Raw genomic sequence first — 17982 nt, forward strand, 5'->3', positions numbered from 1 at the left:
AATAGGATACAAGCGCAGCTGGGGATAAACCAACAACAGAGGAGATACAGTGGCACTCTAGAGCAGATACAGTGGCACTCTAGACCCTGCAGCAGAGGACAACATCTGTTGTCATACGATTAGAGACACGTAGCACCAAACAACAACTCATCTTCAAGAACTTATTTCAACAAACATGAATGTGACTGTAATTGGTGAAATTAAATATAGTGAGTCAATATAATTTGTGTGCATACCTACACACTATACACATTAGAGTATTAATACTAGGCCCGTGTAGTCGTTCTATGGTAACAAAGTTCTAGTAGACATGACCTTATACAAAAACAAAGTTCTACTAGACATGACCTAATGAAAAAAAAATTCTAGTAGACATGACCTAATAAAAAAGTTCTAGATAACATGACCTAATAAAAAATGTTAAGCTCGGGTTATAAAACTCCTGGCTATGCCGAGGTTTTCACACCAAAAATGTCAAATGCAGTGCTCTGTACAATTCCCTTCACCTGATACCAATGGCACAGAGATGAATACCAGCTTTGTTTATTGGCGACTTTAGAGTCTGGCGCCAAAAGTTTAAGACGGCCAAAGTATTTCTCAGTTCACTAGGTACTAGCAAACGGAAGTAAGGGGGGGGGGGTGACACCAGTAGACCTGGCACTGTCCTGTGTTAGTATGTAAGCACTCGTTAGATCTAGTACAAATAAATAAATAAATACATAGTGTAAACAATGATATTATGATCAGCAATATTCTGTACATCGGGTATGTATATAGCGTGGGTGGTGGCCCACCAAGACGAGAGTTGCTTTCAACAAAATGCCATCTACAAATCTATAGAGGAGCTGCCATCTCTAGGTACAACATTCTACATCTTGCTAAAAACGTTTTTGTTCAATCTTGCTCTTTAAAAATAACCAAGAGCTTCAATCAAATAATACTAACTTTATTGGAGGGTAGACACAATAGAATGGCATAGCTTCAACGGACAGCGGGATCCATTGTTTCAAACTCTGAATGTTCACATTATTAAAAAAAATGAAGTGAAAATTAATTTTAAATAGAGAAATGAGCTATTTATAAATCTAATGACTTGTAGTTTGAGTATGGGCGATAGACCGACGTAAAAAAAATCTTTTGGGTTTGACCATCTATACATCAGATTAAAGCGTCTTTCGTTCAGGTTTTAAGATTCTATTTTTAAATAAATAACTAACTTGCTGTACAATTTATCTGCTACAAAATTCTAGAAATATTTTACAACTTGAATACAATTGTGTACAATCTGAAGTGGCTGACTTCTATCAGTTTGTTTGTCCAACGTTTTCCTTAGGTTTTAGACTACATCTTGGTATTGTTGATCATACCTTGATACACCAGATGGACTCATAAGCTGGAGGGTTACCTTTTATATTTACAATATTTTTAGACAATAACTGGAATCCAAAAAGTGCTCCAGAAAGGAAGGAAATACCCGAAATAAAAAAAAACATAGCAGCAGCTAATTTGAAGAGTATGGACCGTGTGATGTGTGAGAGCGAGAACAGCATTAGATAATAGAGAGCTTGGGAGGCCAAACCATCCTTCATTCAAGGCCACCTATGTAACAAGATGTCATTCCATCGCCCACAGTCCTTAAAGCCAAATAAAAAACAAAATTGTCCAGTAAAGAAAGGAAACTAGAATCCATTTGGTATGTTCACTTCTGCCAAATCTATTCTGTTTGATGAAATCTTTCCCGCCCTCCTCCACTAACGCGGGTAGTGGCTATGGCAGTTTAAGGCGTCAGTCAGAGACTGGTTGACGCATCGAGTCAGCTGCTGGCTGATGCCGGCTGTTGACTTGATCTTGCTGGCAGACGACACGTTCTGCTCCATCATCACCAGACGTACGTTTGGTCGCGGGCAGATGTAGTCGTCTGTGACGTCATCCGTCACGTCATCAGCAGCAAGCTCCATGTTCAGTTTGATCAGCTCACTGGAAAAGAACAAGAAAAAATGACTTATTTGATGAAAGAAACCCTGCGCTAGACTAGCTACGTGACCTCTGGGTAAACATTCGCACGTGCGGACCTGGTGAGTCGTGTGGCAGCAGACGGGTAGACGTCTGTCTACCACAGTGACGTCTGTCTACCACAGTGACGTCTGTCTACCACAGTGACGTCTGTCTACCACAGTGACGTATGTCTACCACAGTGACGTCTGTCTACCACAGTGACGTCTGGTCTGTCTACCACAGTGACGTCTGTCTACCAAAGTGACGTCTGTCTACCACAGTGACGTCTGGTCTGTCTACCACAGTGACGTCTGGTCTGTCTACCACAGTGACGTCTGTCTACCACAGTGACGTCTGTCTACCACAGTGACGTCTGTCTACCACAGTGACGTCTGTCTACCACAGTGACGTCTGTCTACAACAGTGACGTCTGTCTACCACAGTGACGTCTGTCTACCACAGTGACGTCTGTCTACCACAGTGACGTCTGTCTACCACAGTGACGTACCACAGTGACGTCTGTCTACCACAGTGACGTCTGTCTACCACAGTGACGTCAAACTACCACAGTGACGTCTGTTTACAACGTCATTCTACCAACATTTGTATCGACGCTGATTCTAAAAACATGAGCAACTGACCAAATATTTGACCAGCACGTTAAAATAAAACGTCTCCAGCGTAGAGTGTGAACGTCAGTATCCTAAAATGTCCTAATCTAGATCTAAAGACGCTGATGTAAATCAAGAAAAAAAAGTGTGATATAAATCTTACGATGTTAGAGAGAAAAACTACAGATTTTTTTTTCAACGAATGCTACGTGCAAATTGAAGTTTTCAACTCTAGAGCATGTGGGAAAACATAATGCACCAGATTCGGGAGAAAAAAAACATACGATCGCGGCGTAAGGATGTGTATAAAAAAAATATATATAGATGAGAAGATAATCTGGGTTCAAAGTTGAAGGAGGGGACGAGTTATCTGCAGATCAAACGTCAGACTAGGATGGAGGGAAGGGAGATCTGGTTTTTATAGCTCCTCATTTACTTGTCCGTTCTATTCGACTCTCCGTTCTCAACTCTCTCTTCTCACAGACGTGAACTAGGGATTGGCTAGGTGGCTGTAGACTAGCTCTGGTGTGGTCGGATTGGGTGAGTGTGTGTGTGTGTGTGTGTGTGTGAGTGAGTGAGCACTCGCGCGGGTGTGGTCGGATTGGGTGAGTGTGTGTGTGTGTGTGTGAGTGAGTGAGCACTCGCGCGGGTGTGGTCGGATTGCAGTGTGTGTGTGTGTATGTGTGTGTGTGTGAGTGAGTGAGCACTCGCGCGGGTGTGGTCGGCTTGCAGTGTGTGTGTGTGTATGTGTGTGTGTGTGTGAGTGAGTGAGCACTCGCGCGGGTGTGGTCGGCTTGCAGTGTGTGTGTGGTGGAGAGGGGATGAACACGGCCAAAGTGATGCAATAACTGCCAAACGTGTAGGCGTCACGGTTTATCGATTGGCAAGTCTTTTAACACTCGCGTTTGTACAACTACCCTGTACAACTACCCTGTACAAATACCCTGTACAACTACCCTGTTCAAATACCCTGTTCAACTACCCTGTACAACTACCCTGTACAACTACTCTGTACATTATCTCACAAATTCGTTTACAACTACATCTCTAACATTTATATTAACCTACATGAAAGTACAACTACCCACTACTGCTATGGTAGCTACTTCATAATTAATTGCAACTACCCACCAACTAATCAAACTAAATAGGTCCAACTACCCACCACTAACCCCCCCCCCCCCCCCCCCCCCCCAGTACTGGGTAACTCGAGCCAGGAAATCCCAGTTTCCGGTAAGAAAGTGCAGAGATCGTGACCTACATTGTATCAAATCTAGACCGACCTGTCTGGACGACCATTCCCCACCCGTCAGACAAGCAGAAGTCTGTGTGCAAGAAACCCCCAGATTTCTTTGTAAGGGAGGGTTGGGGCAGGATTGCATCATCAGACCGCCGTCCTCACCTTGCTTGCTATCACGTACCGGGCTATTTTTAGACTTGAAAAATCTTTTCTATAGCGATCAGCTGAGCGGTTGAACCAATCATCAATCAGTATAGGAGGTCACAGTATAGATTCAGTTCAGGTAGAAGGGGTGTGTGTCTGTGTGTGTGTGGGGGGGGGGGGGGGGGGGTATCGATTATTTCTTTTATCTCTAAAATTAATAACTTATAATTAAAAATGACACACTTCAATATGATCGTGCAGTATTATTTATCCAGCATTGACTGACTGACAATAGAAATATTTATTAAAAAATCACGGAGCAAGTATTTTCCCCAGCAATTAAACGATTGTTGGAAAAAATTGTCACAGGAAAAAAGTCAGAGAAAAGGAACAAGAAATACAGTCCCAAGAAGTAATTGTATATTTGCATGGAATATGTTGATACTTTTATGTATTAAGTGTTAAGAGTTTAGAAAGTGCAAATCAACATAAATTAATCATTATGTAATGCAAACATTGTATTATATATATATATATATATATATATATATATATATATATATATATATATATATATATATATATATATATATATATATATATATATATATATATATATATATATATATAACTTATTAAGGAAATAATGGTCGAATTATTACTATAAACCATAATGCTTTTAAGTTGATAAATATGTTACTAAAAATAACACCACCTATACACATTCAAAAATGTAATTGTCAACAAGTAAATAAAAATATTTTAGAACATTTTTGTGACTTTTTTCTGTGATTTTAGCCGGTAAATTTTTTCCTTTGTGACTTAATTTCTGTGACATTTTTCCTAACAAAAACTGATCTTCACGAGGCAGGGGTGTGTTTCGGCGTCGATACTGCTAAGCTCCGCTAAACTCTGATCATTGAGCTCCATTAAACTTCCAAAAGGCGGCGTCTTTGATTAGGGCGCCATCATGATGAGAGAAGAAGGAATCAGATTATCCCTAATCCTGCACATTATGCCGAATTATCTTCTTACACGTCTAAAAGTGCTAGAAACTCTTTAAATAGCCTCTCGATATTTATAGCTCACAGAATCAACGTTCTAGTTTTACATGAACTTGGAGAAAATTCGAGGTGGGCATGTTTTTTTTTCTAAGTTAAAAAATGTCCAAACCGTTAAAGCGCCAAGATGGCTGACAACTTCCGGTTCTGCTTCAAACATTTTTATAAAAGTTGGATTCAACTAGATACCTCAGGCCCCTCTACACGCACACATTGTTTCGTTAAATTTTACTTTCAAAACAAGCAGTGTCCTTGACCGTGTAAATATTCTGAGCTACAACTACGGACACATGAACCCAAGTCACGGCCATTGAGTTGATGATTGGGTTCATTATTAGCACAGGCAATCTAGCTTAAAACATAATGAGCCTAATCCATATCACCCCCATGAGATAATTAGTAACTTGATTAAATATAAATATCAATTTAACTGTAATCGAAAAATATTAAAACTAGCTTTTTAACAATTAGTAAATGATGAAGTAAGATAATAATTTAACGTTCAGTAATTCTTCTGGGTTATTCCCCATACACAATCCCACATACACACACATACACACAAACACATACACACACCTATCAAAGACCCATTCTACACCCAACAGCCCCAGGCATAAATCATACATTCTCGTGATTGCAACACAAAGCTGACCTAATTATGGTAAATGTGAAGGTCTTTTCAAGGTGAACTTTATAGATAAGTTAGACCAAGTATAACGAGTAATGCAGTGATAAGTTGGCCCGCCTTACTGCGGCCGTGTAGTGGAATGTTGAATCAAGTCATTAATGGCTTTCTTGTTAGAGGAATATAAGCATACAGAAGGCATTGTTAGTGGCACTATAAGCAGACATTGTCAGTGGCACTATAAGCAGACATTGTTAGTGGCACTAGACGCATACAGCAGACATTGTTAGTGGCACTATAAGCAGACATTGTTAGTGGCACTATAAGCAGACATTGTTAGTGGCACTATAAGCAGACATTGTTAGTGGCACTACACGCATACAGCAGACATTGTTAGTGGCACTATAAGCAGACATTGTTAGTGGCACTATAAGCAGACATTGTTAGTGGCACCACACGCATACAGCAGACATAAGGCCGACTTTAGTCCATCCACCTAGTGTACATTAGAGCATTATGTAGCTTGGTCAGTGACTCACCTAACTGACCTTACTGACATAACTGACCTATATCCTAAGTGTGAAAGCATCTATTTTAAAAGAGTAATATACGACAAAGTTCGCTATATAGGCTGTAATTCTAAAAACAAAGTTCGCTATATAGTCTGTAATTCTAAAAGATAATAGATTATAACCATTTAATTTATAGAACCACTCCCAGCAAGAAAAACGGATGGCTAAAATCTACTTCGCGGAAACGCAAAGTGTATAGGATAAAAAATGTGATGGTCAGTATAGATGTTTGGTCATTATTATTGTGGTCAGTATACACGTTAAGACCAGTATACAAGTTGTCAGTTCACAGATTGTTAAGGTCAGTTCACAGGTTGTTAAGGTCAGTTCACAGGTTGTTAAGGTCAGTTCACAGGTTGTTAAGGTCAGTTCACAGGTTGTTAAGGTCAGTTCACAGGTTGTTAAGGTCATCATGTACTTCTACCATTGTATTGAGGTTGTTAAGGTCATCATGTACTTCTACCATTGTATTGAGGTTGTTAAGGTCATCATGTACTTCTACCATTGTATTGAGGTTGTTAAGGTCATCATGTACCATTATATTGAGGGATGCGATTGTCGAGTGCTTGAACTGAAGAGTTTAGACGCTCTCCAGAATGTCATGCCGTAAATCTCTTCAACATTTACAGTTGTTGGAGGCCATAAGGTGGCCCATAACGGAAGTATTAGAGACTGCCGGAAGTAATACGTCATGACGCGTGCCAGCTGGCACAACCTGCGTTATGCTAATGACAGACGACAAGTACAGGTTTTTGTTTTTATAAGGAAGTGGAGGTCTATCTAACGAGAAACCCATGTGAGGTATAACTAATTCAATCACACGTCAAGACACGTCAAGACACACGTCTCACATACTTTTAAAGACTCAGTATGAGAGACACACCACATACTTGTATAGATTATGGGACGTAAACTAGTATCGCCTTATCCAGTGATTTCTTCCTGATAAAAAACAAAATGGAGGACCGAGGTGACCCCCATCTAAACATAGAGTCACATCCCGTCTCGCCCCTCTGTCCCCGCCCCATGTATGTTACGTAATGAAGCGGAAACAAGGTTTGAAGAAATGGTGTCAAAATGTCTAATCAATCATCTAGCCTCGGCAGGTGAGATGCAGGAACACAGGACGGTTGGTGTGTCATAGGTTTACAGTCACCTTGTGTCATAGGTTTACAGTCAGCTTGTGTCATAGGTTTACAGTCACCTTGTGTCTTAGGTTTACAGTCACCTTGTGTCATAGGTTTACAGTCAGCTTGTGTCATAGGTTTACAGTCACCTTGTGTCATAGGTTTACAGTCAACCTGTTGTGTCATTGGTTTACAGTCAACTTGTGTCATTGGTTTACAGTCAACTTGTGTCATAGGTTTACAGTCAACTTGTGTCTTAGGTTTACAGTCAGCTTGTGTCTTAGGTTTACAGTCAGCTTGTGTCATAGGTTTACAGTCAGCTTGTGTCATAGATTTACAGTCAACTTCTGTCATAGGTTTACAGTCAACTTGTGTCATAGATTTACAGTCAACTTGTGTCATAGGTTTACAGTCAACTTGTGTCTTAGGTTTACAGTCAGCTTGTGTCTTAGGTTTACAGTCAGCTTGTGTCATAGGTTCAGATGTCAACCTGTTGTGTCATAGGTTCAGATGTCAACCTGTGTTGTCATATGTGCTCATGAGAGATGCTGTAAAATATTGAATGTAATAGCACTGCACCAACCAACACAGTGAGCAAGTTTACAGACTCGTGTTCAAATGTCGAGCTGTTCAAGAAGTTCAACGAACACATTATCGTTTGCATACAGGAAGTTTCCAAATGGATGTATGGCGTAACGGAGTTTTTTTTGTTGAAAACTTGTATTTTTTTATATTCTTGAGAGAGGTTTTTAACGGATAAAAAAACTCTACGTGTTGACAGATAATGCTAATCTAATCCCCCATCTGCTATAGTTTCTAATTAACATTGTTAAGACGAAGAGTTTTATCGCCCATGAAATCCTTAATTACCCAAACTGTCACAGGTAAGTTTGGCTCATTAGTCGGTTCCCTGCAAGTTTGGCGCATTGGTCGGTTCCCTGTAAGTTTGGCTCATTAGTCGGTTCTCTGTAAGTTTGGCTCATTAGTCGGTTCCCTGTAAGTTTGGCTCGATAGTCGGTTCCCTGTAAGTTTGGCTCATTGGTTGGTTCCCTGTAAGTTTGGCTCATTGGTTGGTTCTCTGTAAGTTTGGCTCATTAGTCGGTTCCCTGTAAGTTTGGCTCATTGGTTGGTTCCCTGTAAGTTTGGCTCATTGGTTGGTTCCCTGTAAGTTTGGCTCATTGGTTGGTTCCCTGTAAGTTTGGCTCATTGGTCGGTTCCCTGTAAGTTTGGCTTATTAGTCGGTTCCCTGTTCGTTTGGCTATTTAGTCGGTTTCCTGTAAGTTCGGCTCATTAGTCGATTTTCTGTAAGTTTGGCTCATTGGTCGGTTCCCCCCGTTTGGCTCATTAGTCGGTTCCCTGTAAGTTTGGCTCATTAGTCGGTTCCCTGTAAGTTTGGCTCATTAGTCGGTTCCCTGTCATGTGGACGCCATTGAACAATTAACCACATCATACGCCGGCTGCAAACATTTTTCTTCCTCCAGACTTTACCCAGCCCTGCCTGGAGTTTAATTAAGTTCCAGACTCCAAGGTCGTCTGCAGGAGTCATTAGTTCCATTACACGGCTCGTCTTGTGTCTGGGATCGCAAAAGGACCGCATCACGATACGAGCAACGGTTATAGATAACTTTATGGAGCCATAGGTTATAGATAACTTTATGGAGCCATAGGTTATAGATAACTTTATGGAGCCATAGGTTATAGACAACTTTACTGAAGCCATAGGTTTTAGACAACTTTACTGAAGCCATAGGTTCTAGACAACTTTACTAAAGCCATAGGTTCTAGACAAACTGTGTTAATTTTTTTAGATAACTTCATGTTTACCACATGAACTTTTGAATGTAAGTTCTCTTTATTTTAGAAAGTAATGCTTGTGCCAACACAGAAATAGGTCCCAGTAAATTGACAAATACAAAAGATGACCTACCTTTGTGGGGAGAAAAGTTTCAAGGAACTGACAGCAGAAGCCTCTAGACAATCCTCTGGTGCAGGCCAATACATTGTCAACGATGTCTTTCTTAATATGTCTGAAACACAGCAGATTTGTTTTAATTCCCTGAAATACCAACGGATCTACACGCATACATTTTCAAGGCAACATGTTTCAATAGATACCAAATAGAGTAGAGCTGGGATTACTAGTGCTTGGTATGTGTGTCAGGCGTACTTGACCCTATTAGAGGCAAATGGTAGTATTCAATATCTGCTGTATAGGCAATTACAAACAGGGACAGGTTCATTCAGTAAACCTCGGAGCTCATGGTAGGTTGTTAGCTACACGGCTCACGGTACGGTATACGTGGCTCACGGTACGGTCTACACGGCTCACGGTACGGTCTACACGGCTCACGGTACGGTCTACACGGCTCACGGTACGGTCTACACGGCTCACGGTACGGCCTACACGGCTCATGGTACGGTCTACACGGCTCACGGTACGACATACGTGGCTCACGTACGGCCAGCACGGCTAACGGTACGTCTATACGGCTCACGGTACGTCTATACGGCTCACAGTACGGTCAACACGGCTCACGGTAAGGCCAACACGGCTAACGGTAAGGCCAACACGGCTAACGGTAAGGCCAACACGGCTAACGGTACGGTCAACACGGCTAACGGTACGTCTATACGGCCTACACGGCTCACAGCAGAAATGCTGCTGTAACAAATAGAACAGTGTGTAACATAAACACCTGTTAAACCTGCACTAGACAGGTATATGCTATATACCTGAACATCCACTAACCACTAGACAGGTATATGCTATATACCTGAACATCCACTAGACAGGTATATGCTTTATATCTAAACACACTTGTCCAATCAGAATTGATGTATTCTTTAATCAGACTAGATATGTCGCTTAATTAGATTCTATCGATAGATCACTTAATGTCACATATACATTAATTATGTGTACTTTAAATAGCAATTATAGGTCCTCGGGCTTATGTAGGCGTTTGTTCAGATCACTTTAGCACTCTGTTTATATTACACGTCAACAGCATTTTTTAAACCAGACGATTACAGCCCAGGTGTGGGTGTGTGTGTTGGGGGGGGGGGGGGGCGTGTGTGCTATAAAAAATTGTTGGTCTTTAACGAAACAATTTTGTCGTGCTATAAAAAATTGTTGGTCTTTAACGAAACAATTTTGTCGTGTTATAAAAAATTGTTGGTCTTTAACGAAACAATTTTGTCGTGCTATAAAAATTGTTGGTCTTTAACGAAACAATTTTGTCGTGCTATAAAAAACTTTGGTCTTTAACGAAACAATTTTGTCGTGCTATAAAAAATTGTTGGTCTTTAACGAAACAATTTTGTCGTGCTATAAAAATCTTTGGTCTTTAACGAAACAATTTTGTCGTGCTATAAAAAACTTTGGTCTTTAACGAAACAATTTTGTCGTGCTATAAAAAATTGTTGGTCTTTAACGAAACAATTTTGTCGTGTTATAAAAAATTGTTGGTCTTTAACGAAACAATTTTGTCGTGCTATAAAAATTGTTGGTCTTTAACGAAACAATTTTGTCGTGCTATAAAAAACTTTGGTCTTTAACGAAACAATTTTGTCGTGCTATAAAAAATTGTTGGTCTTTAACGAAACAATATCGGCGACCTACTTGTGCAATAAGGGAATCTAGACTTGACCTAGAAAAATCAACGGCAAACAAACACCATCGTCCTGCTGCAGCCGATCATGTGCAGACGATCAGGTGCAGACGATCAGGTGCAGACAAATTGCAGACCTTTGGAACTCAAACACTGACATTTCTCCACGTGTCTAGCACCATGCGGACGATGCAGGCGACTTGAGCAGGCCAGACATTTTTTTATCGCTCAACCAGAAATCTAATGGCTCGATAACATTCAACACGTGCAAACTGTGAGCCGGCTGACACAATCACACGATTATAGCACTAAACCCTGACACAATCACACGATTATAGCACTAAACCCTGACACAATCAACACGATTATAGCACTAAACCCTGACACAATCAACTCGATTATAGCACTAAACCCTGACACAATCAACTCGATTATAGCACTAAACCCTGACACAATCAACTCGATTATAGCACTAAACCCTGACACAATCAACACGATTATAGCACTAAACCCTGACACAATCAACACGATTATAGCACTAAACCCTGACACAATCAACTCGATTATAGCACTAAACCCTGACACAATCAACTCGATTATAGCACTAAACCCTGACACAATCACATGATTATAGCACTAAACCCTGACACATTCACACGATTATAGCACTAAACCCTGACACAATCACACGATTATAGCACTAAACCCTGACACAATCATACGATTATAGCACTAAACCCTGACACATTCAACACTATAATAGCACTAAACCCTGACACAATCACATGATTATAGCACTAAACCCTGACACCATCAACACGATTATAGCACTAAATCCTGACACAATCAACACGATTATAGCACTAAACCCTGACACATTCAACACTATAATAGCACTAAACCATGACACAATCACACGATTATAGCAATAAACCCTGACACAATCAACAAGATTATAGCACTAAACCCTGACACAATCAACACGATTATAGCACTAAACCCTGACACAATCACACGATTATAGCACTAAACCCTGACACAATCACACGATTATACCACTAAACCCTGACACAATCACATGATTCTAGCACTAAACCCTGACACAATCACACGATTATAGCACTAAACCCTGACACAATCACACATTATAGCACTAAATCCTGACACAATCACACGATTATAGCATTAAACCCTGACACAATCAACACGATTATAACACTAAACCCTGACACAATCACACGATTATAGCACTAAACCCTGACACAATCAACACGATTATAGCACTAAACCCAAACCAACGAAATCACCTCAACTATAGCATTATACCATAAATAAACAAATTATCATATGCAGTTCAGTCGGTGAATGCTGGGCCAGTAAATCGATACCACTTTATTGCTGTAATTACTTTCACATTCATTACACTGTTTTGTTTTTATATATCGATACACAGCTTTGTTGGCATGTATCGATACACAGCTGTGTTGGTATGTATCGATACACAGTTTTGTTGGCATGTATCGATTACGTTACGAGCTTGATTGATGGCTATTCAACAATGGTCTATATATGTGCGTTTTCTATATATCTGTTGTCTATATATCTGTTGTCTATATATCTGTTGTCTATATATATCTGTTGTCAATATCTGTGGTCTATATATCTGTGGTCTATATATCTGTTGTCTATAAATATATATATATATATATATATATATATATATATATATATATATATATATATATATATATATATATATATATATATCTGTGGTCTATATATATATATATGTGGTCTATATATCTGTTGTCTATATATCTGTGGTCTATATATCTGTTGTCTATCTATCTCAGTGGTCTCTATCTATCTCTGTGGTCTATATCTACCTCTGTGGTCTCTATCTATCTCTGTGGTCTATATCTACCTCTGTGGTCTCTATCTATCTCTATGGCTATATCTATCTCTCTGGGTCTATCTACCTCTGTGGTCTATATCTATCTCTGTGGTCTATATCTATCTCTGTGGTCTATATCTATCTCTGTGGTCTATATCTATCTCCGTGGTCTATATCTATCTCTGTGGTATATATCTATCTCTGTGGTCTATATCTATCTCTGTGGTCTATATCTATCTCTGTGGTCTATATCTACCTCTGTGGTCTATATCTATCTCTCTGGTCTATATCTCTCAGGTCTATATCTATCTCTGTGGTCTGCATCTACCTCTGTGGTCTCTTTCTCTGTGGTCTATAACTATCTCTGTGGTCTGTATCTATCTCTCTGGTCTATATATTTATCTCTGTGTCTGATTTCACCTCCACTAGCCTGTTATGTTCCAATAATATTTGTGTGAATCATGTCATAGGCCCTATACACAAACTTGTATAAATTAGAGTCAGGTAACAAAGAAAGAAGTTTCAACCATACATATGATGACTAACGTACATGTATGTATAGGTGACTAATGAAGATTTTTGTATAACTAACTTATGCATGTATATTTATGTATATATAATACTCAAGTGACGATAGCTATTTTAATTATAAATTCACATCAATAAATATTTCAGCAAAGTTTTTCTCGTATCACCTTCACCCTCAACACTCTCGGCGACACTCCTCCCACACTCCCACCACACTCTGTTAAAGTCCTCCCACACTCCCACCACACTCTGTTACAGTCCTCCCACACTCCCACCACACTCTGTTACAGTCCTCCCACACTCCCACCACACTCCTCCCACACTCCCACTACACTCCCACCACACTCCCACTACACTCCCACCACACTCCTCCCACACTCCCACCACACTCCTCCCACACTCCCACCACACTCCTCCCACACTCCCACCACACTCCTCCCACACTCCTCCCACACTCCCACCACACTCCTCCCACACTCCCACCACACTCCCAGTACACTCCTCCCACACTCCCACCACACTCCCACCACAATCCCACCACACTCCCACCACAATCCCACCACACTCCCAGTACACTCCTCCCACACTCCCACCACACTCCCACCACACTCCCAGTACACTCCTCCCACACTCCCACCACACTCCTCCCACACTCCTCCCACACTCCCACCACACTCCTCCCACACTCCCACCACACTCCTCCCACACTCCTCCCACACTCCCACCACACTCCTCCCACACTCCTCCCACACTCCCACCACACTCCTCCCACACTCCCAGTACACTCCTCCCACACTCCCACCACACTCCCAGTACACTCCTCCCACACTCCCACCACACTCCTCCCACACTCCCATCACACTCCCACCACACTCCTCCCACACTCCTCCCACACTCCCACCACACTCCCACCACACTCCCACTACACTCCCACCACACTCCTCCCACACTCCTCCCACACTCCCACCACACTCCTCCCACACTCCCACCACACTCCCACCACACTCCTCCCACACTCCTCCCACACTCCCACCACACTCCTCCCACACTCCTCCCACACTCCCAGTACACTCCTCCCACACTCCCACCACACTCCCACCACAATCCCACCACACTCCTCCCACACTCCCACCACACTCCCAGTACACTCCTCCCACACTCCCACCACACTCCCACCACACTCCCAGTACACTCCTCCCACACTCCCACCACACTCCTCCCACACTCCTCCCACACTCCCACCACACTCATCCCACACTCCCACCACACTCCTCCCACACTCCCACCACACTCCTCCCACACTCCCACCACACTCCTCCCACACTCCCAGTACACTCCTCCCACACTCCCACCACACTCCCAGTACACTCCTCCCACACTCCCACCACACTCCTCCCACACTCCCACCACACTCCCACCACACTCCTCCCACACTCCTCCCACACTCCTCCCACACTCCCACCACACTCCTCCCACACTCCCACCACACTCCCAGTACACTCTCCCACACTCCCACCACACTCCTCCCACACTCCCACCACACTCCTCCCACACTCTCACCACACTCCCAGTACACTCCTCCCACACTCCTCCCACACTCCCACCACACTCCCCCCACACTCCTCCCACACTCCCACCACACTCCCACCACACTCCCACCACACTCCTCCCACACTCCCACCACACTCCTCCCACACTCCCACCACACTCGTAGTACACTCCTCCCACACTCCTCCCACACTCCCACCACACTCCCCCCACACTCCTCCCACACTCCCACCACACTCCTCCCACACTCCCACCACACTCCTCCCACACTCCCACCACACTCCTCCCACACTCCCACCACACTCCTCCCACACTCCCACCACACTCCCACCACACTCGTCCCTCCAATCTACCAATCATCATTGACTAGGTAGCAAATCCAGCTTCCTTGAGTAGAAAATCAAGCTACCTTGAGTAGAAAATCAAGCTACCTAGAGTAGCAAATCAAGCTACCTTGAGTAGAAAATCAAGCTACCTTGAGTAGAAAATCAAGCTACCTAGAGTAGCAAATCAAGCTACCTAGAGTAGAAAATCAAGCTACCTAGAGTAGCAAATCAAGCTACCTAGAGTAGAAAATCAAGCTACCTTGAGTAGAAAATCAAGCTACCTAGAGTAGCAAATCAAGCTACCTAGAGTAGAAAATCAAGCTACCTAGAGTAGCAAATCAAGCTACCTAGAGTAGCAAATCAAACTACCTAGAGTAGAAAATCAAGCTACCTAGAGTAGCAAATCAAGCTACCTAGAGTAGAAAATCAAGCTACCTTGAGTAGAAAATCAAGCTACCTAGAGTAGAAAATCAAGCTACCTAGAGTAGCAAATCAAGCTACCTAGAGTAGAAAATCAAGCTACCTAGAGTAGAAAATCAAGCTACCTTGAGTAGAAAATCAAGCTACCTAGAGTAGAAAATCAAGCTACCTAGAGTAGAAAATCAAGCTACCTAGAGTAGCAAATCAAGCTACCTATCAGCACATAACAGGCTACACACGTAACACCCTCCGAACAAAGTCTGTAGCTACTACATGACCTTGACCCCACTAGACAAGCAAATACCAGACTCTAATCAACGACTGCACCATTTACCTACAATCCACCATTATGAATGCACCATTTACCTACAATGTACCATTATAAATGAGACATCAAAACAACTTGCCGATGAACGGACTTGCACAACAAGGGGCCATTATTCATTCGCTCTTTTACCCACGGAAATCTACCGGCGTTAAGAGGGCATATTATCTCCCTTCAAACATATCAGTCCGTACAGCATTGTAGTCTAGGCAGCCCTCAGCTAGTCAGAGACTAACACAGTCCGTACAGCATTGTAGTCTAGGCAGCGCACAACTAGTCAGAGACTAACACAGTCCGTATAGCATTGTAGTCTAGGCAGCGCACAACTAGTCAGAGACTAACACAGTCCGTATAGCATTATTGTCTAGGCAGCGCACAACTAGTCAGAGACTAACACAGTCCGTATAGTATTGTGGTCTAGGCAGCGCCCAACTAGTCAGAGACTAACACAGTACGTATAGTATTGTAGTCTAGGCAGCGCCCAACTAGTCAGAGACTAACACAGTCCGTATAGTCTTGCAGTTTGGGCGACACTAAGCTAGCAACAGTCTAACAGCTTTCATAACCCCGCGTCTGCTAGTAAAGCCTACATCTAATTACAACTTTAACGTTAATAAAGCAAATTATTTTTAGCAGTGTTCGTGATTGAAATGCCACGTGATCAGTGGAAATTTTAATTGCTGATGTGCAACGGCTGGCATTGTACACTAGATACTGGGGTTCGGACAGGGGGCTTGGGCTGGGGGCTTGGACAGGGGCTTGGAGACTGGGGGCTTGGACAGGGGCTTGGAGACTGGGGGCTTGGACAGGGGCTTGGAGACTGGGGGCTTGGACAGGGGCTTGGAGACTGGGGGCTTGGACAGGGGCTTGGAGACTGGGGGCTTGGACAAGGGCTTGGAGACTGGGGGCTTGGACACTGGGGGCTTGGACAGGGGCTTGGAGACTGGGGGCTTGGACAAGGGCTTGGAGACTGGGGGCTTGGACAGGGGCTTGGAGACTGTGGGCTTGGACAGGGGCTTGGGCTGGGGGCTTGGACAGGGGCTTGTAGTTTCAAGCAGGTTACAACTATAGGGATTTTTGAGACAAAGGTTACTGGTCATGTTAAACTACAGATATTGGGATTTTAGGGATTAAGGCTACTGTGTATGTTAAACTATAGCTATTGGGATTTTAGAGACTACTTAGTAAACTATAGAACTGGGGTTTTACTGAGCATTTTGCTGTCTATATTATACCTTCGGATCTCGAGATAAGTTAAACAGATTAGCTCTACTTCATCTGCCTTATGGACCAGTTCATATACTGTTTTTTTCTCATGGCATATATATGAGCCTATTCAAACTATAATTTCTGTGATGTTTTAACTAAGGAGATTAGGGCATTTCAAGTATTTTTATTGACTTTTATACTGTTAGCCTATAACAACACAGTGTCACGATTATCGGGATTATCCTGTCATGATTACCCTGTCACGGCAATAGTATCAAGATTATCCTGTCACGGCAATAGTATCGTGATTATACTGTCACGGCAATAGTATCAGGATTATCCTGTCACGGCAATAGTATTGGGATTATCCGGTCACGGCAATAGTATTAGGTTTAAAAGGTATCAAATTGTAACTTTAAGAATAAAATATGTAAATATAGATTAAGATATAGATCTAGGTCATGATTGACAATAAAATATGTAGATCTAGTAATGACTTCACTTTGAGAACAAAAATGTAGGTAATGACTTTTACTTCAGTCTTTAATTATTGTAATTATTGTATTATTATACCAACATTTCACAACTGTCTGTAAAGTACGCGTTGATTTTAGTTCATAAAATTTAAAAAAAATACTTTTTATACTATTTTAAAAATCGAATAATCATTACAATAATAAATAACAACTATTCGCAAAACAACATTTTCAGAATGCCCTTGACCATTCTAGGAATGTAGTTGAAAA

At 42.0% G+C, this 17982-nt stretch overlaps 1 protein-coding gene across 1 annotated transcript; it reads right to left on the minus strand.

Moving 5' to 3' along the window:
• Window positions 1-16734: 16734 nt before the first annotated feature.
• Window positions 16735-17127, minus strand: LOC131938742 (uncharacterized). Its single transcript, XM_059296882.1, has one exon. It carries the CDS (start codon window positions 17125-17127, stop codon window positions 16735-16737), a length of 393 nt encoding a protein of 130 aa, XP_059152865.1.
• Between the last annotated feature and the right edge of the window lie 855 nt (window positions 17128-17982).

Source organism: Physella acuta, unplaced genomic scaffold (genome assembly GCF_028476545.2).
Source record: "Physella acuta isolate Inbredline_101_S28 unplaced genomic scaffold, ASM2847654v3 ptg000256l, whole genome shotgun sequence".
NCBI lineage: Eukaryota > Metazoa > Mollusca > Gastropoda > Physidae > Physella > Physella acuta.